General features: G+C 41.3%; 1 protein-coding gene across 1 annotated transcript in view; it reads left to right on the top strand.

Annotated features, from left to right (window-relative positions):
* LOC130200154 (adenylate cyclase type 6-like) overlaps nucleotides 1-19173 on the top strand; it is a 38238-nt gene extending 19065 nt beyond the window's left edge. The window contains exons 4-24 of the mRNA XM_056424179.1: nucleotides 5303-5452; nucleotides 6866-6987; nucleotides 7786-7897; nucleotides 8144-8271; nucleotides 8383-8541; nucleotides 8834-8975; nucleotides 9412-9540; nucleotides 9629-9657; nucleotides 9749-9896; nucleotides 10599-10696; nucleotides 11449-11536; nucleotides 11638-11754; nucleotides 11844-12002; nucleotides 12186-12361; nucleotides 12932-12958; nucleotides 13064-13090; nucleotides 13200-13332; nucleotides 13551-13814; nucleotides 13915-14119; nucleotides 14246-14370; nucleotides 15790-19173. Coding sequence (XP_056280154.1) covers nucleotides 5303-5452; nucleotides 6866-6987; nucleotides 7786-7897; nucleotides 8144-8271; nucleotides 8383-8541; nucleotides 8834-8975; nucleotides 9412-9540; nucleotides 9629-9657; nucleotides 9749-9896; nucleotides 10599-10696; nucleotides 11449-11536; nucleotides 11638-11754; nucleotides 11844-12002; nucleotides 12186-12361; nucleotides 12932-12958; nucleotides 13064-13090; nucleotides 13200-13332; nucleotides 13551-13814; nucleotides 13915-14119; nucleotides 14246-14370; nucleotides 15790-15918 — 2667 coding nt within the window. The 3' untranslated portion in view covers nucleotides 15919-19173. The remainder of the gene's footprint in view (nucleotides 1-5302; nucleotides 5453-6865; nucleotides 6988-7785; nucleotides 7898-8143; nucleotides 8272-8382; nucleotides 8542-8833; nucleotides 8976-9411; nucleotides 9541-9628; nucleotides 9658-9748; nucleotides 9897-10598; nucleotides 10697-11448; nucleotides 11537-11637; nucleotides 11755-11843; nucleotides 12003-12185; nucleotides 12362-12931; nucleotides 12959-13063; nucleotides 13091-13199; nucleotides 13333-13550; nucleotides 13815-13914; nucleotides 14120-14245; nucleotides 14371-15789) is intronic.
* Nucleotides 19174-27229: the final 8056 nt, after the last annotated feature.

Here is a 27229-nt window from a genome sequence, read left to right as displayed (position 1 = left end):
TTTCTTCTTCTCGCAAATCAACGACTTCTAAACTGACTGACTGAAGAGATACATCGTGTGCGTGGGTAAACCCATCTGCTTGAAGGGGTTTAACGTGTAAATTGCAGAGCTTTTGGTCCGCAGATTCGGTTCATATTTAAGCTTTTGATTGATGAACTTTTCATTCTGTCAACTGACTTGAAAAGAGTCTGGTTACATGAAGAGGGGCACAGGCGGGATGCCAGGTGTCGGTACATTTGCATTTATGTGCACGCACACACACACGCACACACACACACACACACACACACACACACACACACACAAGCACACCTTCCTCTGATCAGTGCTGGGTGTTGGCCGAGTATTGTTAAATGGGATGGAGAGCCGGATGAGAGGATTAACGGAGAGGTCAGGTCACCTACTGCTGTGTGAACATGCCGTGGAAAAAGAAAAGAAAAGAGATACCCGGCTTACACTCTCCAGAAACCTCCGCTATAGTTTGATGAAGATCTTTTGAAATGAAATGGAATTGGCTTGCGAGTGCAGATTGTTAATCACATCCTGCTGACTGTGAGAGGCTGTATTCATTATTTCATTGCACAGACGGACTTCATCTGGGTTTTTTCTTTAATCCGCAATAACAGATTTTTTTTAATGAATTTGTTTTCTGGCCATTTGGTGAATGAAAGTCTACTTTTATTGAGTCTCTTTTAGTTCTGAAAAGCTACTTGTTAAGGCTAAAAAAACAATGACACTATGGGAGCAATGAGAGTGAACTAAACAGTCATGTTATGGGCCTGAAAACCAAAACAATTAGCTAAAAGATGCATAAACTTGTTTTATAGATGAGTTCTGTGATGATTATCTGTGGGTTCATTCAACCTCTTTCATATACACCACGTGATCCATTGTTTTATATAACAATGTATTGATTTGCTTTAGATAATCCTATCCAGATACATTGGGACGCTGTTAAATGTCCCGTTCTCTCTCACGTTGCTCTCTCCTCCTTAAAGAACATTCTTACCCAGTCGGATGACCTTACAAGTCAATGTTTATAGACTCACTGTCAGCACCAGAGACTAAATGGCTGCTGTGCTAAATCCATCATGAAGGAGGAGAAACATCATAAATAAAGTGTCTGAATGTTCCATTAGCGCCGGTCCAACTGTGAGACGGGATCTTCAGAGGGGTGTCACGAGGTGAGGGAAGGTGTTGAGGCCTTACTAACGATGGGCAGGTGCATATCGCTGCATCATCGGTATGTTCTCATGTTTCCACCACTTTGTTTCAGACCGAAATATCTCAACTGTTGGGTGGATTGCTCTGAGATTCTGTACATGCATTCATGGTCCCCAGAGGATGAATCGTATTGACTTCGGTAATCCCTGACTTTTTTTTGGAGCACACCATGAGGTTTACATGTGTGCTTTTGACTGGATCGCCGTGACCTTGTGAACAAAACCCTCATGATGAATTGCAGCAACTTTGGTGATTCTCTGATTTTTTCTGGTACAAGACACTCTGTATATTTCAATTATACAAGAGATTTATATTCTGAATAAAGCACTTTTTTGTTGTTGCACATAGTGATCATATATTCTTATAATTTCACTCTTTGTACGAATAATGATGCAATTATTTACCCCGTAACACTCAGTTTTCCACCTCAATTCTCCCCCTTAATGTTATAATCATCTTATTTCACAGTATTTCATATTATTCAGTCTCGGCTTGTCCTTGCTCTTCATTGAAGCTATATGATGTTTACAATTAGTGAAGTTAAGGATGCATGAAAAGCTGCAGCATTCCATCAAATAGTAAAATGGTTGATTTATACACATTATCCCACAAAATTATATTCATGTATTTAGTATCTTTGTAAACGTTGGGATACCCCGGAAGAAAGTGTCAGTTTTCCGAACTACATTATTTTACAAAGTCATTTATACTTTGTAGTTTTCTTTTTACTTAATTCTGGAGGTATTTCAGATGCAGCAGATGTTCTTTGTCAAGCACAGAGGTGAACATTTATTCAGCAACGCATCCACGGAGCTATGTTGGTCATTTATTGATTCAGCCTGCGTATAAATAAGCGGTCAGGGGCTTTTTTGTGTGTGGAGAAAATACATTTTAATCTATGTTGTGTGTCCTGTTGTTGTGCCCGTTCTGTCTCCATCAGAGTCGCTCTTACATAATACCATTTAGATATCCTGGGATTAGGCCGAGGTCCTCTCCTCCACATCATTCCCCAGAGGGGAAACGCCGACTGCTTTTACTGCAAAAAAAAAACTGCATTAAATTCCTGTCTCCATAAACTGAACATAACCCTTTTAGTCGGCCCTGGTACCTCAGTCATGAACTTCACCTGCCAGGGAGGAGCGTAATGCATAGTGGCGTGAATATAATCCCGCTGGACCAAACCAGGACCGTGGTGATAAATCGTGACTTTTGATAAATGAGTGTGTTGTTGTTGCACAGAGGAAGAGGAGCAGGTGCAGCATGTGCAGCGGGTGCAGCGGGCCCCTGCGGGCCCCTGCGCTGGGAGCGTGGCGGCCGTGCTCCAGGTTAGCAGGAGTGCCGCCGCGTAAACACACGACCTCGCCGTGTGCTCTGCAAACCCACGAGCCCTCGTCCCTCTTGAGGAAAGCAAGCGATTAGTTTGAGCCCGTGAGCCTTCGGGACACACGGCGTGTGAGGGGAATCTCAACTGAAAACTTACAGTATAGCTGCGGCGATAACGCACGTTTAGAGCCTCTGACTGCACACACACACACACACACACACACACACACACACACACGGAGACAGACATTCACCTGCGAACACACATCCTGCTGCAGGTTTCACTTTTGTCTCGTGGCTGTTTTTGCTTTTTCAGTGAGAGTAAAGTAAACAGAGCTGAGCGCTCTGAGCCATCTGCCTAATGTCACCGTCCTGCTCTCTCTCGCTCTCTCTCTCTCTCTCTGCAGATCTCTTGTCATGCTAACATTGTCTTGTTTCCTTCCTCATCCTGCTCCTTACCACTTCTTTCCTTCCTCAGCATCTTTCATGTTATCGGCTGTTTGTCTATTTCACCCCACATGCCTTGTTTGCTTTCTTCTTGAACTCCAATCCATCCGTTTATATTCTTTATCATCCTTTGCTATTCTCATTATTCACCATCTATATATTTACATTATAGCATTGTCTGGGTGATTACTGGATCCTGATTGGCTGCAGGGTGTCCTTTAATTCCTGATAATGTACACTTGCTAACTCGTTATTGTTAAACTGCCTGTGCAATGTTCTAAAATAATGCACTGGCTACATTAAATGAAAGGAATTAATACATTTGAAAATCTTATTTAGGTTTAAGTGGTAGCCAGAACCGTCCGACACATAGTGCAGTTATTGATTCAACGTGTGCTGCTTGGGATAACAGACTCATTTTTGGGGATGTAAAAAGTAGAAAGTTTCCGGAAAAAACTTCAAAACTTGTTCTGATACTTTTCTCTATTTCAGAGTTTTTACTGTGTTTTCTTTATTATTTGTATTTCTAATTAATGCTGCAACAGTTCTCTCCATACACACCTTTTCCGATTCACTGTAAACATGTTTTAAACAAAGCCCCATAATTGATATTTCTGCTTTAAAGATACTATAATTATGACAGATTAAAATTATTTTAAAGGTCCATTAAAGTTAAGTATTCCTGTTGTTTTTGTAAAGATATGTGGAGCCTCTAACCGTTCCATTGTGTTTAGTGAATGTTGTTTAAAAGACAATTGTTTCTAATGAAGTGCGTTACTTCCCTCAGGTCTAATGTAATATTTAATATATAATACAATGTGCTGTCACTGAAGTTACTTCATCAGATAATGATTGATCTGCAATTATTTCAACACCAATACTGGAAACTTTAAATTAATTAAAATAAATATTTATCCTCTAAACAAAACTGGAGAACTTCTACAGGTACTTGAAGAAACATGAGATACAGAATCACCACAGAGAATAATAATAAGAACTTTAAATTCACATGTCAATATTGTAAATCATTTTCTATTGTTTCACAATACGCGAAATTAATTTGTTGCTTATCAGCCAACACAGGAAGTCAAGATGTTTCTCTGGATGACTTTCTCAAGAAATGTGTTCTTATGACTCTTTTGACCCAAATAAGTGAGCTAACATATACATGTCGTTGTCGTGTGGTGAAAATACTTTTATTTAGTTTCTATGGACGACGACTATTGAGCTAAATAAAATGAGAATGCTTTAAAAATAAAGGAATTAACATGTATTTACTCCATTGAAGAAAGATTGCCATTCAGATTGTGATAGCAACGTGACCAGAACCTCTCGGCCTTTATTGTGTTTCCATTTCTACCCAGAAGATGTCAGTGTGTCGAAGGTTTCTTATTCCGTATTGATCATAAATACTTTGTCAACTAATCTCATGGAGGAAATGCACAAAGAGTTTGTCTTGAGTCTCTCGGGGGAAAGAAAGGAGGATGGAAATGTTTGAGAAAATAATCTCAATAATGTGACACTCAGAAAGAGTGCAATAAAAAAGTTTGTCTTCGGTTCATGTTTTTATGTGACGAGCAGCACTGGAGACGATCTATATCTATCGCTATACGCTGCTCTCGTTGTCGGCTATAAAAAGTTTGAGTGATTTTAAGGGGGGTAAATCCACAATAAAACTAGAACGGGCACTCGGTAGAGCGCATACCTTCACATATCACAAGATTGGGCATTGAATTATGAACATTTTGGCATTAGTTGCATGCCAATTGGATACAAATTGACCGCGTTATGGTAAAAAGAAGATTTTGACCTTTTCATGACCTTGACCTTTGACCCGATTGATCCCAAAATCTAATCAAATGGTCCCCGGATAATAACCAATCATCCCACCGAATTTCATGCGATTCGGTTTAATACTTTTTGTGTTATGCGAGTAACACGCATACAAATAATTAAATAAATAAATAAATACACGGCGATCAAAACATTACCTTCCGCATTTTCAATGCGAAGGTAATAAAATAAAATCTGTATTTACACAATGTAAATGAGTAAATTCTGCTTCTTTTGCTCTCTCAGGTATGACAGAGGTTTTGATTCATGAAACCACGCTGTTCCGAAAGCAATAAAACAACAACAACAATGCTGGAACATGAGAAATGTACCATTTGTCTAGTCTGACGATAAATATTTGACTTTACTCCGGCGTACTTTTATGCTTAACGCCTGATTGATTCACTCCCTTCCTTTCTTCCTCGTACCTTAAGCTTGACCGCCTCCTCTCCTCCCTCCTCTCTCGTCTCTCCAGGTGAGCGCCAACGTCCTGATCTTCCTGTGCACTAACATCATCGGCATCTGCACCCACTACCCCGCCGAGGTGTCCCAGAGGCAAGCCTTCCAGGAGACCAGAGGATACATCCAGGCCAGGCTGCACCTGCAGAGGGAGAATCAACAGCAGGTAGGCATAAACACACAAACAACCCACAATGCAACGCACTCTGCAGGAGCCTCAGTTACACCCGGACTATCTGCATTCACAAACAATAGCTCCCGTTTTTAATAAGTACTTAGAAATAATATAATCTAGCGAGTAACGATGCAATAAAAGAGGCTTCTTTTTTAATTATTTGTACGTCACCGCATGAAAACTCACGGGAATCATTTGAAATCTGAAGCCGGGGATTGAGTCAGCGGTGACGTTGACAGAGAAACTTTCAATACTGTGATTTGCTCACATGGAGCTGTCAATGTGCTTCGTAATGTCAGTTCAGTGGGTCAGTTCACTTAGAAAAGTTCATTTACATGTGAATACAGTAATGATTAATGTTGGGCGTTCAGGCATACCAGATTCATCTTTGCTCTTCCGTTAAGGTTTCTCACCGTGTCAGTATTTGACCTTCTACTCATCCAATATTTTTAAAGAGCAAGTCTTTTTACTCCACTACATGTATAATTAAATTAACTAGCTATGCACATTATGATTTTACAAACAAAAATAATAATTCAACTTTATATTACTTAATAATTGAATACGCTTAAGGATTCCATTCTGTATAGTGAGAATATTGTTGTTAATAAAAAATAAATATAAAAAATAAAGATAAAATAAAATAAATAAAATAAATACAATAAATACAATAAATAAAATAAATAAAATAAATAAAATAAATAAAATAAAATAAATAAATGAAATAAATAAATAAAATTTATAAAATTTATAAAATAAATTAAATAAATTAAATAAATTAAATAATTAAAATGTAAAAAATAAAAAATAAAAGAAATGGGGGAGCACGGTTATTCACTGCTGTTTTTTTGCCACACAGTATATTTATTATTCTATTATCTAATAGAGACCTAATTTGTTGATAATATATTTAAATAGATCATTAACAAGACAGTCGGCGCATGACGGCCGCCAAATCTTTTGGTCACGTTATGACACTAAAACATCGTTCATCAGGATCTTTAAGTTATTATTATTTTTTAAATAGCTCTGTATTATAACATTACAGTAGCTGTTAGTCCACTCATTATTATCGTGGTATATTAGCAAATTAACAGAACTGCTTTTTTATTGGAAAGAAATGAGTAAACGTGAATAAATGTAACAATAATACGACTTTTAAACGTCGCCTCGTCTCCCCCCGTGAGGCCCGACTGAGAGACGTTCATCTGAGAACAACTCCCATGCTCCGTCACAAAGTCATCAAACTCGTTGTTATTGTTTTGATTAAGGAGGGCTATGCGTGTCAGTCTAAAACTCAAACATGTTGCCTTGTAATTAAAATAAAAAACACACATAGACAATATTATTGTGAATGACACAATCTGTATATAGTTTCTTGTGTGTGTGTGTGTGTTTTTCCAGGAACGTCTGTTGCTTTCAGTGTTGCCAAGGCACGTTGCCATGGAGATGAAGGCTGACATCAATGCCAAGAAGGAAGACATGATGTTCCATAAAATCTATATCCAGAAACACGACAATGTCAGGTCAGCCGGGACGCTCGGCCTCGGTGCCGCATTTCATGTTTTTTCCCATGAATTAAAATTTAAACTGGCTTCATAAAACTCGTCGGGGGATCTTTTGTGTGTAAGATGAACTTTAATTAAGCACAGACACGACTTCCTGAAAACACAAGGACTGGGTTCACTGGATTCCAGGAAATTAAACACGTTGTGCACTTTTTCGCCTAATTTATACTCACAGCATAATTTGCACGCACACACACACACACACACACACTAATGCAAGTGCGCTCACAGAGTCATAGGAGGGTAGAGTGGTTTGGCAGAGTGGAGGCTAATTAACACTAGTGAGGGAATACTTAATCACCAGCAGCCAAGATAAGATAATCCCCAAAGATGGAGAGCTTCGGCACACATTCAATTACAGCACTGAGCAAACACACAGCCCCTCTGTCCTTCACACACACACACACACACACACACACACACACACACACACACACACACACACACACACACACACACACACACACACACACACACACACACACACACACACACACACACACACACACACACACACACACACAAACCCCTACGCGCACACACATACACATTCTGGCACATATCTTCTTCAGAAGAGCTCAAGGTCAAACTTCCTGCCTCTCAAGGTCAGCAGCCCCGGATAGTGTCAAGCTCTAGTGCTGCTGTTGCTGCTGCGTAGGGACGGACATATATTCACAGTTCCTTATAATTTCCCCGTTGCCGATGTTAAAACTTCGACATGTTTGTCTTCCCTCCTCTTTTCAATGGCGTCCTCAGTATCCTGTTTGCCGACATCGAGGGTTTCACCAGCCTGGCCTCCCAGTGCACGGCCCAGGAGCTGGTCATGACCCTCAATGAACTCTTCGCCCGCTTCGACAAGTTGGCGTCGGTAAGGATCCACATGTCTGTTTGGGTTTTTGGGTTTGACATTTCGGGGCATAGCTTTGGAGGCGTTGATCGTTTCTAAGTCCAGGATACCTGATTCCAGTCATCACAGTTAAATGACATGAGTGTTCTCACCTGAAACATATGACAGCGACCAAAATGCATTTCCTTTATTCAAGTCCTCAGATAGCTTTTGGACACTTGTGATCTCCTATCTTCCCTTTTTTTGTTTCCTCTCTTCCTTTCTCAGGAGAATCACTGTCTGCGTATTAAAATTCTGGGTGATTGTTACTATTGTGTGTCCGGGCTGCCTGAACCCCGCGCTGACCACGCCCACTGCTGCGTGGAGATGGGCGTCGACATGATAGAGGCGATCTCGTGAGTATGAACGGTGTTTGCACACATGTGTGTGTTGTTGTTTTTGGGGGGGGGGGGGAGTTTTTGTTGTTGTTGGTGTCTCTTCTGAGTCTTATGGCCGTGTGTCCGCAGGCTGGTGCGAGAGGTCACGGGGGTCAACGTGAACATGCGCGTCGGGATTCACAGCGGGCGAGTGCACTGCGGCGTGCTGGGACTCAGGAAGTGGCAGTTTGACGTGTGGTCAAACGACGTCACGCTGGCCAATCACATGGAGGCGGGAGGCAAAGCGGGGTGAGGGCAATAAACACAGGTTCACGATCACATGACACAAAAACCACCACAGTGGACAACAGCTACGATGGATAATACACATGTTCATGAAGATGCTTTTTAAAAATACAAATAAGGGTAAACGGTAAACTTTAGATACTGTGTAATTCTATGTGTGGGACTAATTCATCAGTAAATACACAGATGATATATAGGTACTGCTCCGTATTGAAAAAGCACAACAATAATATTGCTCACCGATGTCGTCTGCGTCTACCAAAAACGTTACGAGTCCCGCGTCTTTCCGTCGTAGGCGGATCCACATCACGAAGGCCACCTTGCAGTATCTTAACGGAGACTACGAGGTGGAGCCCGGCTTTGGAGGTGAGAGGAACGCGTACCTGAAGGACAACAGCATCGAGACCTTCTTGGTTCTCGGATGCAGCGAGAAACGGGTCAGTGAACAAAATCAGACTAATTACATTTATTTATAATTGTTTTGTTTTTTATAATCCTTATTCATACTCTGATTTTAATAATTATTGATAATATTATCATGGTTTATTGCTCGTGAGCCTTTTAGCACACACTTTGAGGACCCCACCTCCGCATATCACCGCACACATTTGAAATATGAGCATGTAACAAATCTAAAAATATGATTTAGTCACAATCGTGTTATTTGGATGACAATGTGCTTACCCGCATTTAATCTTTTTGATCAACGGTGACACGTCACTATGACATGAAAAAAACGAGAAGTCGGCATAATCCAAGGTCCTGAGCTAACTCCACTGATAAAAAATAACTCTTCTAGTTCACTTTATATTGTGATTGACTGTGTTGCATGAGAACAGCCGGTCAAGCCTTCGTGTTCTTCCCTCCGAGCAGAAGGAGGAGAAGGCAATGATGGCGAAGATGCAGCGAACGAGAGCCAACTCTAACGAGGGTCTGATGCCGCGCTGGGCCCCCGACAGAACCTTCTCCAGAACCAAAGACTCCAAAGTCTTCAGACAAATGGTGAGATTCGACCCCGACGCACCCGTTTCCCGTTGCTCGAGCCGGTGCTGCAGAGTCATAATATGTGTGTCTCTTTCTTCTTCTTCAGGGGATTGATGAGACCTCCAGTAAAGACAAGTGAGCGCCGCTGCTGCTGCTGTTGTGGTTGTTGTTGTTTACGCGTGTGAAAGGCTGCTGCGCTTCATTAACGAGGTTTATCTTTTTGCAGCCGTTGCGTTCAGGAGGCCATAAACCCGGAGGACGAGGTGGATGAGTTTCTGGGGAGAGCCATCGACGCTCGCAGCATCGACCAGCTAAGAAAAGACCATGTGAAGAAGTTTCTACTCACCTTCCAGACGTCCAGCCTGGAGAAAAAGGTCCAGTCTCAGACCCCCATTCCTGATATATATATATATATATATATTTATATATATAAATATAAATGTGTATATATATTTATATATATTTATTTATATATATATATATTTATATATATATATTGACAAACATCGACGACCTCTTACCCTATATATATAAATATATATATATATATTTCATTCCTCGATATTGATTTATGTCATGATATTGCATGTTTACTGGTAATTTAATATTCTATATGCAATAAGCACATGAAAGTAAAATATATAATTATATTAAAAGCATTATAGTCCTGTGTGAACTTTCGTGCAAAATATACAACAGTTTCAAGGGAAATTGAGAGATGAAATGATTTAGATGCACAGCCATACACTGGCTTTGTTTATATGCATGCACACACATATATGATAATCAGATTAAGACAATAATTGGATTTAAATTAGTTAAATCAGAATTTCTGACAATTCTTTGTTGGTGCATTGAGTATTTACAATTTAGACAAGGTGATTGTATTAAACGGTATCTCAATACATGGTTTCATCACGATAATTTTCCGGCAGAAAGACGATGAATTATCCCATTGAATTACTGCCCAGCTGTGATTATCATCTGTGCTTCTTCAACTTAAATATAATTAATGTTGGGAGGCAACCGGCTGCTGCTCGTATCTGACTCTCCTCTTCTGCTGCTTCCCGTTGCAGTATTCCAAGAAGGTGGACGATCGTTTTGGAGGCTACATTGCGTGTACTCTGCTAGTCTTCTGCTTCATATCCTTCATACAGATTGTTATCTTCCCACAGTGAGTACTTCAACCATTCACATGCTGGATGTACTAGTGTGTACTGTGTGTTTTTTAAGGTCGCTTTCACACCTGTAGTTTAATTAATTTGGTCTGTAAAATAAGTAAATAAATAAATTTCTGAATGCCTTTGTGTTCTGACTTATTCAAAATTAACCAGGTGGTAAACAGGTAGCTGATTGGACCCTTTTGGTGACTTTCCTCTGCATTTGGACTATTAATTCCGATAATAAACTCTTTAAAAATAAAGAGACTACAACAAGACTTCATACTTATGTGTCTTGTTCCATAATATTTCAGGTTGAAAGTTGGTGTCACGTGTTATTAATTAAATGCTTTAATACAGTCATTTTCATTTTTAGCGAATGATCTTGCATGAATACACAGTGCATCACTTGTATAATAAATGTACGCAAGCTCAACACTTCACAATAAGCAGATGTCTAAGTAAAAGTAAAGCTTCTTTATTTAAAATTAAATAAATAAATATGTATTTACTTTGTGAGAGCAGATATATATATATATATATATATACATATTCATGTAGATATATGACTTTGTGAAATATATATATATAGATATATATCTATATATATATATATAGATATATATCTGCTCTCACAAAGTTTGTTTATATATATATATATATCTGCTCTGACAAAGTCACATTCCAGAACAATTGATTGACAGCGTTGATGTGAAAGAACCCTAAATGTTTTTCCATAACTGTGTTTATGTTTCCTCCCCTGCAGCACCCCGGTCATGCTGGGAATCTACATCAGTATCTTCGTCATTCTCGTCAACATCCTTTTTATTTGTGCCATATATTCTTGCATCAAGGTTAGCACGGGTTTTCAAATCACACAAACATATCGTTGTTGCGTGTCCGTCATTCCCTGTGTATGTCTTAACTGTGTAAATCGTACCCGTCCTCTTTGTAGCTCTTTCCGGCTGCAATGCAGACGGTTTCAAAGAAGATTGTCCAGTCTCGCACCAACAGCACCCTGGTCGGAGTATTTACCATTATCCTCGTTTTCATCTCTGCCTTTGTTAATATGGTGAGGTTAAAGAGACAGACACACATATACAGATGTATTTGAAAACCATGCTGAATATGTGTGTGTGTGTGTGTTTGGCTTCACTGCAGTTTGCCTGTGACACCATGAGCTTGGAACAATGTGTTGCCGAGAAGCTGAACACCACTGCAGCGCTGGTGACGCCCTGTTTGATCCGCAGCCTGAATGTGTCCGCTGAAGGGGGTCTGGAGATCTGCCCGAGCCGAGGCCCCTCCTGCCCTTTTCCTGAGGTGAATATCCACATTGTTACGTGGCCACTCCGCTGTTCAGGGTTCCCCCGTGCCACACCGGTCAAAGATTTCTCTTTTTTTTTTTAAATAATAAAAATGTCACATTTGCAGTTGTGTGTGTTTTTTTCCCTTCCTCCCCGAGATCTATTGTCGATAATAGCTCTTTGTGATGCTGCTCTCCAGTATTTCAGCTACAGCGTGCTGCTGACGCTGCTGGCCTGCTCGGTGTTCCTGCAGATCAGCAGCATAGGGAAGCTGGCCCTCATGCTGCTCATCCAGCTCACCTTCCTGCTGCTGGTGGAGTGGCCACAAGTAGCACTGTTCGACAACGCAGACCTCTTTGTCACCTCCAATGCCATGTAAGTGCCACAGGACGTGGGATATAATGTGGAGGCGGGGGGTGGGTGGGTGGGGGGTTGGGGGGTAATGTTGTATGAATTAAACCTGAAGTATTGAGCTGAACCTCAATACTTATTGAAAACCTGTCTGTCAATGAGCATCAAGGGTATCGAAAGTTTGTATTAAATGCTTGGTCGGCATTTATTTTTATTTTTTACTCTTTCACTACTTTTCTTCATTTAAAGAAGTCAAGTTCCCCAACTTTAGTCTTTTTTTTAGAAACAAAAGGGGTTTCTTTTTTATCAGCCCTGCATTGAGCAGTTTGCCGTATTTTGTGAAATGAAAAGTGTTTTAACATTCTTATATTCCCCAAACTGAGGTCTTGAAAAAGTATCATATTGGTACCAGTGTTGTAGCTAAAGTAATGTTTACCCATATCAAATGTTTGGAAAATATACCCAGCCCCCTATTTGTGCCATATATTAAAGCATTTATGACTTTTAACATTAAATGCTAGTTTAGTTAAATGTCAAGAGTTTTGCATATTTCAATATTTGTTCTAATTTTACTGTTTTTTTCTTCCTTTTTAGTGATTTAAATGAAACTAGTGCTCAATGGTAAGAATACAAATGTGTACTAACACAAGAAACACTTTTAACTCATTCATATTGTAATGATTATTTACTTAATGTCCATTAACCAGAGTGTTTGTGTTCTTTTAGGTCCAGTTTCAATGCTACAAACCAGTGGTAAGTAAGATTACATTCAATGTGACTCTCGAAGATGTTTATGTCCTCTTCTATCATCTTAAAGCTTTTTTCTCTCCGTGAATGTGGCCATGTGTTCGTCACTCTGCAGCCCATTCGTCGTGACCAAAGTGTCCCTGAGGGTCATGACTCCAGTGATCCTCACAGTATTTGTCCTGGCACTGTACCTGCACGCCCAGCAGGTTGAATCCACCGCACGCCTCGACTTCCTGTGGAAACTAGAGGTATGTTCAGCGTCCACTAGAGGGCGCCATCCGACCATGCACACACACTCCTTTCACAATCACGCAAAGGCTGGAGGAGATAATGGAGTGGGCTCACAGTTTATTAATGTCATCTAATAGAATATCTGCAATCTTGTCCACGCCTCGACCCCCGCCAGACATTTTGTCACCGCATTCATAAATGCTGAATATATCTAATAAAGATCGTTCGCTCGCAGGCCACAGAGGAGAAGGAGGAGATGGAGGAACTGCAAGCCTACAACCGTCGCCTCCTCCATAATATTCTGCCCAAGGACGTAGCCGCTCACTTTTTGGCGCGTGAGCGGCGCAACGACGAGCTATACTACCAGTCCTGTGAGTGCGTGGCCGTCATGTTCGCCTCCATCAGCAATTTCGCCGAGTTCTACGTGGAGCTGGAGGCCAACAACGAGGGAGTGGAGTGTCTCCGGCTGCTCAACGAGATCATCGCCGACTTTGACGAGGTAAAGTTCGCCGGCTGGCGTGTTTCGGCAAAGCTCGGTGCGTCGTCCCGCGCGTTGACCTTTCGCGTCACACGAAATGTAACCGCCGTCTGTTTCTCAGATCATCAGCGAAGAGAAGTACAGGCAGCTCGAGAAGATCAAGACCATTGGCTCCACCTACATGGCGGCGTCCGGGCTCAACGACTCCACCTACGACAAGGAGGGCCGCTCGCACATCATCGCTCTGGCCGACTACGCCATGAGGCTGAGGGAGCAGATGAAGTACATCAACGAGCATTCCTTCAACAACTTCCAGATGAAGATAGGTAAGCGAGATTCGAGCGTTCGGGAAAAAGCACATTCGAAGGTTCTCCCGACGTGGTCAACGGGAAGAAAAAAAACGTCCATAGCTCCGGCGATGCAGTGAGGAGTTTTGCGTCTGTGCTCGCCAGGTCTGAACATCGGACCGGTGGTCGCCGGGGTTATCGGTGCACGGAAACCTCAGTATGACATTTGGGGCAACACGGTCAATGTGGCCAGTCGGATGGACAGCACAGGTGTACCTGACTGCATACAGGTAGGTGTCCCGTCACAGCTGGTCACATTCAGCCGTGAGATGAATGGCTTTTATGTTCCTGTTAATCAATACATCTCACCATCAAAATGGGTTTGAACATTTTGAGCAATGTTGCATTCAGTGGTCACTTTGATAGGCACACCTGGAGAATGTATTGTAATACAATACGGCGGCCTCAAATCACCTTGTTCCCAAGTTTATAACGTTGAGTTGTTACGGATTGTTGTAGATCTGTACATTTCAAGTATGTTTATTGCTGATGTTATAGGCTGTAATATGAGGCACAGTATTAGAAATGTTTCTGCACAACACCACCACTAACTATGACCTCATCGCTAAACACATTATTTAATTAACGCCTATGATGGTGACAACAGGAGAATGTTACAGGCGACATTTAAGGCAAGTCTATTATATTTATTTAGCGCGATATTATTAATCCCACATTTTCTTCAAGCGGCTTCACAATGTTTACAGCTGCAGCAAAACAAACACCTTCTGTCCTCAGACCCTCGCTTCACATCTTCAGAACAAACTCAAGCGAAACAAGACAGACATGTGTGTGTGTGTATAAAGAATAGGGCAACATTATATAAAATTACAGTACAGAAAATCGTAACGACAACAATAAACACAGATTGTGATCACATACGAAGAATATGGCTTTTAGATGTCGCCATTCAAAAAATATACTTTATGGCAGAAGTACATTAGATTGTTGAGGTGTGCCTAATAAAGTGGCCGCTACCTTGTCGATTATAGTAAGAACTCGTGTGTCACACTTAAGGTGTCACGACGGGCTTAGGGTGGACCCAAATGCACGACTCAGGAGACAGATAATGCTGATAAAGATCCTTTACTGAAAGTATTGTCAGGAACGGAACAGACCGAATAAACAAACACAAAGTGGAACTCTCGAGGGCTTGGTCTGAGAAACAAGACAATCTGGCAGAGGACAAGTGGAAGTGAGGGATCTAAATAGTGAGGGACTAATGAGGGGATGGGCTGCAGGTGAGAAGGGCGTGAGGACCAGGTGAAGGTAATGAGGGACTAACGAGGTGATCAGAGGCAGGTGAAGGGAGTTGGATTGACGAGATGGGAAGCAGGATCTGGAATGACGTGATAGTTAGTGAGACAGGATGAAAACAACTAATACAAAAAGGAAGGTGTGGAGCTAAACTGTTACATAAGGTCATAGAAATGTGTCCCAATGACTCCGTAAATATTGACTATAGAAGCCTTAAAATGGGATTTGATAGTCATTATTTTTGGAATAAAGCGACGGTTTTCTAGCCAATCAAAAAGAGAGAAAGTGTTGCCTCATAAGAGCTGACATCAGTATCCTTCCACTGTCACAGTTCCATTTGAGAGGACGCAGCCAGAGAATCATCATGAACAATGTGCCCTTTGCCCTCTCAGGTGACCACAGACCTCTACCAGGTGCTCGCAAACAAAGGCTACGTGCTGGAGTACCGGGGGGTCGTTAAGGTCAAAGGTAAAGGGGAGATGACGACCTACTTCCTGAACGAAGGGCCGCCCGGCAGCTAGCGGCCGCGGCGGCAGCAGCAGCGACGACGAGGGGACGAGCCCCGCTTCAGAGACACGGCGCCACGCAGCGAGGACTCACGGTGTGGCCGAACGGCTTAAAAAACTAGAGACGCCATCACTTGAATGAATCCCAAGTACAGAGGGGCGGGCGGGGGGGGGAATGAAATAAACTTTTAAAGACTTCAAAAAGGAAAGTGTTCTTGATGAGAGGAAGAAATGTTCTCGTTTGGCGGCCATTTTGGCTCACATCACATGTTGAAGGACACGTGTTTTTCCTCATGTCTCGCTCGCCTCTCTCTCAGGCTTCTTGAAAGATGCAAAGTCTGTAAAACAACGCCTTTTAGCCTGTGTCAAAAGAAGATTTAACGCTGTACATAAGGCTACCTTCTAGTTTTTACTCTGAGGTTTGTTGGTTTTATTTCTTTTTTATTTCACATGAACAGGTACTCATACTTTGTTTCTGAATTGATTATTTATTTAAATATAGATGTTTTGTGCAAAAGGTCCTTTATGAAAAAGTGTGGATACATAGGTGCACAAATATCCAGTTTATTACACGTTTATAAGTGTGTATGCAAGTGCATATTTGTGCGCGTATGGATATATGTATAAACTGAGGAGGAATATATTGACCAAAGACTAAAGTATTTACTAAAAGCAAGGCAAGACATGTCTGATATGTTTTCGCTAAAGTCAGCAATGATCACCGCTTGGTTTTTTTAGGGGAGGAGGCCGTGTGAACCCTTCTGTCTTTATGGCCAACTGCTGGCAACACAGGCTGCGTCATTGTTTTCTTAGAAATATGTACAATTTATTTATTTAGTCTGTCACTCAGGCAACAAAGCTGATCACTTTAAATTGTGACGTTGCCCTCAACCTCGAAAGAAAACTAAATTACTTAAAGACGACTACAGATGTTATTAGAAGGCGATATCTGAAATCTATATTTTGTATCTGTGAGGACTAGAAGTAGCTCCAGCTGGGATTAGGATCCTCTTCATCCTCATTCCATGTCAGATTGGTTCCTTAGAGCTCGAGCAGCCGGTGTGCAGCCGGTTTCAGACCTTACAGGATATTGTCATCGCAGCTTGTTCCCTTTCAAAGACATTTTTTTTTGGTGGGGTTGCAGACGGAAAGAAAGGAAGTTCAAAATCAGAGCCTTCGGAGGGGGGGAGGGGGGGAAGAAAACCTTGGATTTCAACGTATTGGTAACACACAGATGGATTCTTCTATGAAGAAGAAATAGATGAAAGAAATATATATATATAAATACATACACTACCGTTCAAAAGTTTGGGGTCACCCAGACAATTTCGTGTCTTCCATGAAAACTCACACTTTTATTTATCAAATGAATTGAACATTTCATGGAACATATAGTCAAGACATTGACAAGGTTAGAAATAATGATTAATATTTGAAGTATTAATTTTGTTCTTCAAACTTCAATCTCAAAGGAAGGCCAGTTGTATAGCTTATATCACCAGCATAACTGTTTTCAGCTGTGCTAGCATAATTGCACGGGTTTTCTAATCAGATATTAGTCTTCTAAGGCGATTAGCAAACACAATGTACCATTAGAACACTGGAGTGATAGTTGATGGAAATGGGCCTCTATACACCTATGGAGATATTTCATTAGAAACCAGACGTTTCCACCTAGAATAGTCATTTACCACATTAACAATGTATAGAGTGTATTTTTGATTAATTTAATGTTATCTTTATTGAAAAAACAGTGCTTTTCTTTGAAAAATAAAGACATTTCTAAGTGACCCCAAACTTTTGAACGGTAGTGTATATATATTGATTTTGACTGAATGCTGTGCTTTATAATCCTGAAGGGGCATAACTATTTTCACTGTGAGGTTTTTAACGATACAACAAAAACTGCTTTCTTGCCAAACATAACCGCTTCGAAGCATGTCTGATTGTGGTATCTCGTTTTCATTTTTTGTTTGTTTTAACGTAGGGTATTTTGTATCACTTCTGTATCCATCATTTGTATATTCTTAATGTTATTATTATTATTATGATGATGATTATGATGAATTATTATGCTTATTATGATGATTCCATTCCAATGAAAAGGATCAAAGACCAGCACGCTTTCTTGTAAAATGCAAGTTGTAAAGCTCAAGCTCACTGGTACCAACTGATCAACTGCAGCCAATTAATTCTGCAGTTCAGTCCTAATGTACAATACAGTATTTCATCACGTATAGTAAGTAATAACCATTTGCTGCCTTTGCAGCGGAAGCCGTGGGGTGTATGCTCACGTAAGCATAGCAGTAAACACACACATAGACAGATGATTCACTGTGCTTTTTACATTTTTTTATTTATGCCACTCCTGCAGTATTGTAAATCTCAGTCGGGCTTGAAGGTGACCTCTCCCTCCCACACATTGACTTCTCAGTAGTAACACATGACATCTCTGGTGTTGCACTATGTGAAGAGGACATCATAAAAAAAAACCTATACGTATATTTATTGTATTATTTCCTCCCCCAACCCTTCCACACTCAGTAGAAGTACGAATAGCTGAGTTTAATTGCCTTAAGTTAACAAACATAAATCACAGAACATCGCTGAACAGGGGCAGTGCCTGCTCGCCCTGCCCAGCGATGACGGAGAAAACGGGATAAGGGCTTGTCGAGAATAATCTCCAGTACACATTCTCATCGTTTGCAGCGACCCCGGTTTAGCTCCTCCGACTCCACTCGACAACGGCCACCAACAGTTGATCATGTTCGTACCAAAGCCAGCTCACGCAGCCGTGTGCTATCGGTCCCCTCCTGTGCAATGAGATTTGGCCTTGGGGGCGCGGTGGGAGCACCAGAGGACAGTGATGTAATAGATCGCCAATTATTAAGGGAACTGTGACCAATGAAGAGCGATTCATGTAAGCAGAGCGTTTATCGAATGGAAATGAGTTTATAAAAATGTGCATCGTATGTATTCTATTTCTATTGCTGTCCATAGACTTGTGTTGATTGTTAACTCTTGGGACGTTTTTGGGGGGACGGGAGAGGGGAGGAAGGCTTCCCCCGTACTACTGTTTTGCTCAGGCCTGGTGAATCCTTCCCTCTTTGTTTTTGTTTTATTTGTATTTTCCCTGAGTTGGAGGAGTTGAAAGGGGAGTGCTTTTTCTTTGTTTGCAAAGTCGAAGGTGAAGAAGAGTTGAGGACTATGACAAAGAGAAAAATAACATTTCCCCTTGAAGAAAAAATAATAATAAAAAAATCAATGGCTGTTTGAGTGTTTATATATTTACTAGTTGTGCTGCAAATAGGTATTATGAAGGAACAGCAGGCTACATTATGCAATAACGATATGTTATATTTAAATAATTATAAAGTGGTTTACTTGTCAGTATACAAATACTTAATAACCACATTATTATTATTCTATATTTCAAAACCATGAGGATTCTGTGTGTGCTGACTTTGATATTATATACTAATACTTGCTGTAACTGGAAACACATCCTTGCGTTTGATTTTTAGATTATAATGTATTATTGAATCATAATTTAGACTCAAGCCTGCAAACAAAGATATTCTCCAAGTTTGATAAAAGTAAACATAAAAAAGAGATGCCTCGTTCACCAGTCGCTATTTTTTACTGGGAAATAAGCACCCTGGTAATTTAATTAAGTTGTTTTTTTGCAGACTCATTGACCACGAGCTTCGTGGCCACCAAAACAAGGACACAGTCTCTGATGGAAAGCACCAGAGACCGGACCAAACCATTATTATCCGGTTGCAGAGCTGCAGTTCCCCTTTGCACCATCGACAGACAAGTTGTGGTTAACTTCACAACTTCTCCGTTAGAGGCGTGATATACAGCTTTTTATCGCTCATGGCTCCCGTGGTGGACGGCAGCACCGTACTGAAGAGGCTGGTGGTGAATGCTCCATGTGTCTGTGGGTCCCTGGTGTTCTGGAAGAGATGGGGGCAGGCCTGGTTTGATGTTCCCATCTGTGTATAGATATGTTACTATGGTATATATCATAAATTACATTAATTATTATGAGAAACACACCAGACTCAAGTTCAATTTGGACTTGTATTGGACTTGTATCGTGTATTAAGCTTGTATTGGCTGTTGCAATAGACCAGCTAGCCGAGAGAGAGAGAAAGAGAGAGAGAGAGGCTTTAGGCGTCCCCGTGGCAACAACAAGCCCCACCCCCCTGCGGTGTCTTTTAAGGGAAATGTTGAAAATTAAACTAAAATATAAATAAAATACAAAAATATTCAAGTAAACAAAAATATACAAAGTTCATATAATTAGTATTAGGGGTAAACAAAAGAAGCTTTTCTCAAAATAAAATGATGACACATGATGCCATTTCTGGTTTGGCTGCACATAAGTCGGGGGTCCAACACTGGGCCTGCAGGAACCCCTCGTTCCTGTTTGATCGCAACACCCTCCTGTTCCTGTTGGGCCACACATCCCCTAGTCCTGTTCCTGTTGTGCATCAGAAACCTCCTGTTCATGTTCGGCCGCAGCCGGCTGTCCTCCCTGGCCCCACGTCCCAGAGGCCGTGTTCCAGTGGTCCCATCTTCCTGGCCGTGTTCCAGTGTGGTTTCCCTCGTCCGCCGTCCTTATTGATGCCGTGGCTGACTTCCAAAGTCAAATGCTGACCTCTAGTTGCCTGAATTCGTTCCTGAATTCTTGCAGCCCGGTCCAGCCGCCTCCCCTCTGATGGAGCCAAATCTTCCGGCGCACCAGACAATTATTCTGATATCAAGTCTCAACAATGGCCTCCAGAAGGTTTCTGCCTGCGACCCCGGCCACCAGTCTGGTTCCACTCTACGGTCCGGCCTCCTGGTCGCCCTACAGAGCAGCTCTGGCCATATTCATCCCCCCAGCCCTGAGCTGCTTGCAGCGCTCCCCTTATAGTTGAGAGGAAGTAGAGCGAAGATTGAAGCTAAGCTAACCCGGCTAGGCCCTAAGGCTATTGCACAAAACAATGGGTTACAAGTACAACTGCGTTTTATTGTGGATATAGGGATAAATGAATTTGCCTAAAAATAGACATTGTAAGCATTAATTAATTGTTGAACCTGACATTTTTGTACAAGATTTGCAAATGTGTTTCTTAATTATTTTTTACCCTCTATGTCCCCTGGGAATCTTAACATGAATGTGAATAATTAATGTGGTGATAGTCCTTGCTTATCAGCTGTGGACTTAGTTCACAAGCCCTTTAGATGTGAACTGGTTGGAGCAGTTGTTGCTGTCCCGGACTGTGTTGACGGAAAGCACAACCACGCAGTAGGGGCGAGATCCCCCTAGCGACGCTGGCACTGTGGCACTTGCCAGTAGTTGCCACAGCTACTCAGTGGCACTTGCCAGCACTTGCCAGCAGGTGCCGCAGCTACTCAGTGGCACTTGCCGGCACTTGCCAGCAGTTGCCAGCAGATGCCACTACTAGTCAAAAGGTGCCACTACTAGTCAAAAAGTGCCACTGCTAGTCAAAAAGTGCCAGCAGACGGAGGGTCGGCCGCAGTGACGAGTCTGCGACGACTCAGTGACAAGCTCCACTGAAGTGCCCGGACAGCGGAAGAAATCACTTTCATGATCACACAATGGAGGAGCTCTGGTTTAGCTAGATAGATAGCTAAAATAGCTAGATACACAGATGGATGTGTGTGTATATATATATAAAAAAGACACTAATTAATATATATATATTAATTAGTGTCTTTTTGTAGACACTTACTGACAATATGCAATAAGATAGTGCTGTACATTACTGCTGTACTGTATTTAATATTGTTTTGCTACTACTACGTTTCACTTCGTAACCTATTACACTTATATACCATGATATTGTAACGTCTCGGACGTTATGGCACTGATGACACGGAGACGGGACGACGTTATTAATCCTCCCTTTATTGGGCATCCACCAACACAGACAGCGTGTTCCTCTCAGCTTAGCAGGTCGAACGTCAACAACAATGGTTCCCGTCAACCACCCTTAACTCCCGTTTTCCGACAGGTTAACCCCGCCTCCCCTCTACTCCGCCAATCACAGGCACGCCCCCTCGACCAGCACGCACGGTGCCACACTGTGATTGACAGCCACTTCACAGGGTCGCTACAATATATTACGAAGTGAAACGTAGTAGAAGCTAGGGATGAGAATTGATAAGATTTTAACGATTCCGATACCTTATCGATTCCTGCTTATCGATTCGATTCCTTATCGATTCTCTTATCGATTCTTTTGGGCAAGGGGTGGAAAAAAGAGCACAAACGGGTTTATTCACATTAATTTTCTTTTATATAATGCTGCACACACACAGTATGTATACATACACATTTACTTTTTTTAAATCACAAAAAACATTTATACGATATTACTCTTGAACTTAAAATAAAACTTACATAACTTAAATAAAATGTATTCTGTTTAATTTAAACATGTTCCTAGAAATTACAGTGCTCCTTCCTTTTTTAAAAAGGGTATATGAACTGAGCTGCCAAAAATGAAACTAGCAGTGGCAAATACCAAGTGTGCAACCATCAATTGTATGGATCATCAACAATTCTTGTGCAGAAAAATAAGCATGTCTGCTTTCTCCGGGAGGATACGCGATCTCTCAGGACTTATTGTGTCTCCAGCCGTGGAGAACACTCTCTCAGATGGGGTGGAGGATGAACACAAAGATATGAGGAGGTGGACAAGACGTCTAGCTGTAGCCTGTGACCCAGACAGACGACCAGCCTCTGAACCGGTCTGACTCTGAACCTCATCAGCTAAATTGGATGGCAATGGAGATTATTTATATAGTGAAAGCTGGTTTACACAATGAAACAAATGGCACGAACAAAATCGCTGAATTTGCTGAGCTGACATAAAGCCACATTAAAGCAACACTATGTAACTTTTCCCTTTTGGCGCTCCCTTCAGGTTTTTAGGTATTTAGGTATCGATTTCAGTGTGTCGTAAATACCCAGTGAGGGGGGGGCGCGTGCGCGTGCGGTCATTTACTTTTGTTTTGGGGGACTGCAAATGTGGAGTACGTGTGATCGAATACAATATTGTTGACAACACCAAAAAGCTACATAACAAAGCTACCCTTATACTGTAGCTGCGAGCGTGGAGTGGCACTTTATGTCATTGCGTAATCACTGCCAGAAAGCAGGTCGAGTACATCCGCCGGATGTACCGGGCGGCTCCAGAATCTTACATAGCGGAGTTATTTCCCCACAGACCCCCGTTGGCAATAGTGGAGACGCAAATCGTCATATTAAAAGTCATTGTAGCGGCACAATTTTTTTTTTTGCTGTTATTTTAAGGTCCAAAAGTTACATAGTGTTGCTTTAAGAGGGGAGGCAAACACGACCTCTGCCTCAATGTAGGGGGCTGACAATGGAAGATTCTGTAGCTAAGCTAGCGTAGCTATATGCTAAGTTTAATAATGGATTAAAAATCGATATGCTCAGTTTAATAATGGGTTAACACGATAACGCGAACGTTTGCTGATAACACACGCCCTCCGATAATTAATACCGTTACGATCAAACATTTCTCAAAACTGGACTTTCAATCCAAACGTGAAGTGATCGATAATGGGAGACCAATGCCGGAGCTCAAATGTCTGCTTCAAACGAAGGGACAGAAGATAACTTGATCGACTACACACAATAAAGGCAAATTGCTTCACACAGTGAGTGTTTGTGATCACTTTGGAGGAGTTTACCTTGGACAGAAAGAGATGAAGCGCCGACGTTCGCTGAGCTGCTGCATCGAACACACGACACTCCTGTCATTTAATTCCATGCGTGTTCAAATGCTTATTCATATTAGTTGTATTTCCTCCCTTCGACGAAATAGACTTTTGACACACGTTACAAGTGGCGTAGTTGTCATTTTGTCTTGTGAAATAGAGCCAAACTTTAGAGCGCTTCTGCCTCGTTGCCATGTTTGCTGCAGTCTGAAGAAACTAAAAAAGTTTGCGCATGCGCAACGCCACAGAGAACCGTTAGCAGAACCGTTAAAGAATTTGGCTAACGATCCCAAACAATCGGTTCACTGGGAACCGGTTCTAAAACAGAATCGGTTCTCGATGCCCATCCCTAGTAGAAGCAGAACAATATTAAATATAGTACAGCAGTAATGTACAGCACTATCGCATATTGTAAGTAAGTGTCTACAAAAAGACACTAATTATATATATATATATATATCCATCTGTGTATCTAGCTATTTTAGCTATCTATCTATCTATCAATCTAGCTAAACCGCAGCTCCTCCATTCTGTGATCATGAAAGTGATTTATTCCGCTGTCCGGGCACTTCAGTGAAGCTTGTCACTGAGTCGTCGCAGACTCGTCAATGCGCAGACATGCCTCAGACGCGCCTGGCCGACCCTCCGTCCGCTGGCACTTTTTGACTAGTAGTGGCACTTTTTGACTAGCTGTGGCACCTTTTAACTAGTCGTGGCACTTTTTGACTAGCTGCGGCATCTGCTGGCAACTGCTGGCAAGTGTCACTGAGTGCCAGTGCTTAAACTTTAGACTAACAGTGGCATCTCCTCAAAGGAGAATTTCATGGAGGTATAACAGTATGACATGGTAAAAAAATTAATTATATATTTTTTATTATTAAAGAAAGGCGGGTACATTATACATATCATGGTATATAAGTGTTATATATTACGAAGTGAAACGTAGTAGTAGCAAAACAATATTCAATATAGTACAGCAGTATTGTACAGCAATATCGTATTGCATATTGTAAGTAAGTCTAAAAAAATACATTATCTATGCAAGTCTGTGGCACTTGCCACAGACTTGCCACAGACTTGCCACTGAGGTGCCACTGAGGTGCCAGTGAGTTGCCAGTGAGTTGCCATTGAGTTGTCGGTGCCAGTGATTGCACTCGCCCTCTCTCCAACCACGAGCGAGCAATGGTGGAGGGGCTCGTTCATCTGCAGCCAATTATAGTAGGCTAAGTGATTCATACATATTTTTACAAATAGTTTTAAAATGACTCCATGGCAAATGTTACTACATTTTCAAATGTGTAAATGTATATTTTTTCCTTTACGAAATAAAATGCCGACATAAATTCCTCTTATGAATATTATTTGAGTAATTGTCATCTTTGCTAAAACGCACTTTATTTGAAGAAATATGTACGTAATAGAAACAATGTTAACGTAATGTGTGTCATACACATTTGTCATGGCTATTAGACATGAACCGGGGTGAAAGAAGTCCGGTACAGTCCGGTTCTCCGTACCTCTAAAATGATTCAGTGTCGGTAGGCAGTCTGCGAAACCCAAATAAAACAACCCCTTCATGGTCGCATTCCAACAAGAAAGCCGATATACAAACGTCAGATTAACTAGTTATTAGATGTATCCGCTAAAAAGGTTTATTTGTAAATTACACGCATTAAAGTATGTTTTACTTTCATTAGCGGTGCGAGATTCGAGTTCCTCGGAATAATCGTAAAAATGGCTTTTCTACTTATGACATTTACGGAAACGCCCCCTCGAGACGGAACAATAACTTAAAATAAGCTAACGTCTTGTTTAAGGAGTAACAATGCAACACTAATGCTATGGTAGCATTCATTTAATTTATACATTTTAACTTAAAGTTCACGAGCACAGCGAAGTCGGAAGAAAAACTTTCCAAATCTAAGAACTGTGACCGTCTGAGGAGCACGTGAATGCACCATTGTCAGCAGTGCTTTGTGGGTGCTTAGTTATGTTCACTGAGAAATAGCTTTTGAATTGTTCCAGTGTGACATTCAGTGTGTAATCCACGTTGTCTGTCCTTTCAGTCAACGTCTGCTGCAGCTGGTTATCTGGTATTGAGTGCTGTGGGTTCTGGGCGGGCAGTTGCAACAACAACAAATTCCAAGTAAAACAGACAAAATAAGGCGTGATGTTTCATGGTCCTCTTCAGTATCATTCCAACGACACCTACAGCAGGTCAAACCAGTTATTCCACTTCCTTTATACAGACAGTGTGTGTAAACTGTTCAAGTTCTGACGATTAATTTAGTTGTAATTTTCTTTTAATTTAAAACAAAACCAATTATTTATGATTTGTAAAGTCTTGTCAATATTCTCAGATAATTATGTGGCATTTACAGCATTTAACCCTCATCCCTGTTACATAAAACATGTACTACATATAACACACTGATGTCTGAATAAACAGAATAAACTACTATAAAACACAACTATCATTGCAAATTGTTACTATATTTCTTCTGTGGGTTGAATAAATATTTGCAACGGTTGTGTTCATGGATGCGTGAAGCTGGGAGGACAACAATATGAAATGATGAAGGTTTGAGCAGTTAACATAACTTCAGCAATTAAGTTAGCATAACTTAAAAACATCCTGCACTCTTAGAGATGAGGGCCAATAAAAAAATAACATTTAAAGAATTCTTGTAATTACTATAGTACTGGTAAATTACTATACTATCAGTTGAGAGATTTCAGATTAATTGCTTTTCTAAAGAAGTGTATGTTTAATTTTTTCTGTATTCATGTATCATATATGGTCTCTTTTCATCTTTCTTTCAGGTCAGTCCTTCCCAATGCATACCATGCGACTATTTTACGTCCGACACTCTCTTCTAGTTCATGTTGCAGCTTCCTGCTTGCTGATCATACTTTACAATCAATACTACATCAACAACGCAGCATCGTCACACCCGCCCGTAGCAGGTGTGGTGAAACTCGGAGGATCCACCCTCAGACCGGTCGACCCGTCGACACTTTTTTCTTGCCGACCTGGCTTTTACACCGAAGAGGAGCTCAGGCCTCACCTTCTGAGGCCTCCTCAAGATCCCAGGGCACCGGGTGCCGGTGGCAAACCGTTTGGGATACAGAGACTGACTCATGAGGACCGCAGAGAGAAATTAGATGGGTTTCATAAGAACCAGTTCAACCAGTTTGCCAGTGACCGAATTTCCCTGCACCGGGATCTGGGTGAAGACACACGTCATCCAGAGTGAGCCCATTGTTCATTATCCCAGCAGAAGGTCACTGACACTGACTTGTGACTCAAATGTTTTCTTTTTTCCTTTTTCCTCATGTATTATTTACGTTTTAAATAGTTTTGAACCCAAACGAAGAATAATTAAGTGATTAAAACTTCTATTTCGTGGTTGACCCCTTAGTGTTGCGTGACACGGGGAGAACACGGTTGGAAGTATTTCCCCCCAAAAATACCCTCTAATTTTGAATCTGTTCACCAGTCCAGAAAAGCACAAGTGACTTTCTAGCACTTTGAACCACAAGGGTGCATTTGGACTCGAAA

Source organism: Pseudoliparis swirei, chromosome 9, assembly GCF_029220125.1.
Source record: "Pseudoliparis swirei isolate HS2019 ecotype Mariana Trench chromosome 9, NWPU_hadal_v1, whole genome shotgun sequence".
NCBI classification, from domain to species: domain Eukaryota; kingdom Metazoa; phylum Chordata; class Actinopteri; order Perciformes; family Liparidae; genus Pseudoliparis; species Pseudoliparis swirei.
The sequence above is the reverse complement of the archived record's forward strand: the minus strand, read 5'-3'. Positions and strand labels throughout refer to the sequence as shown.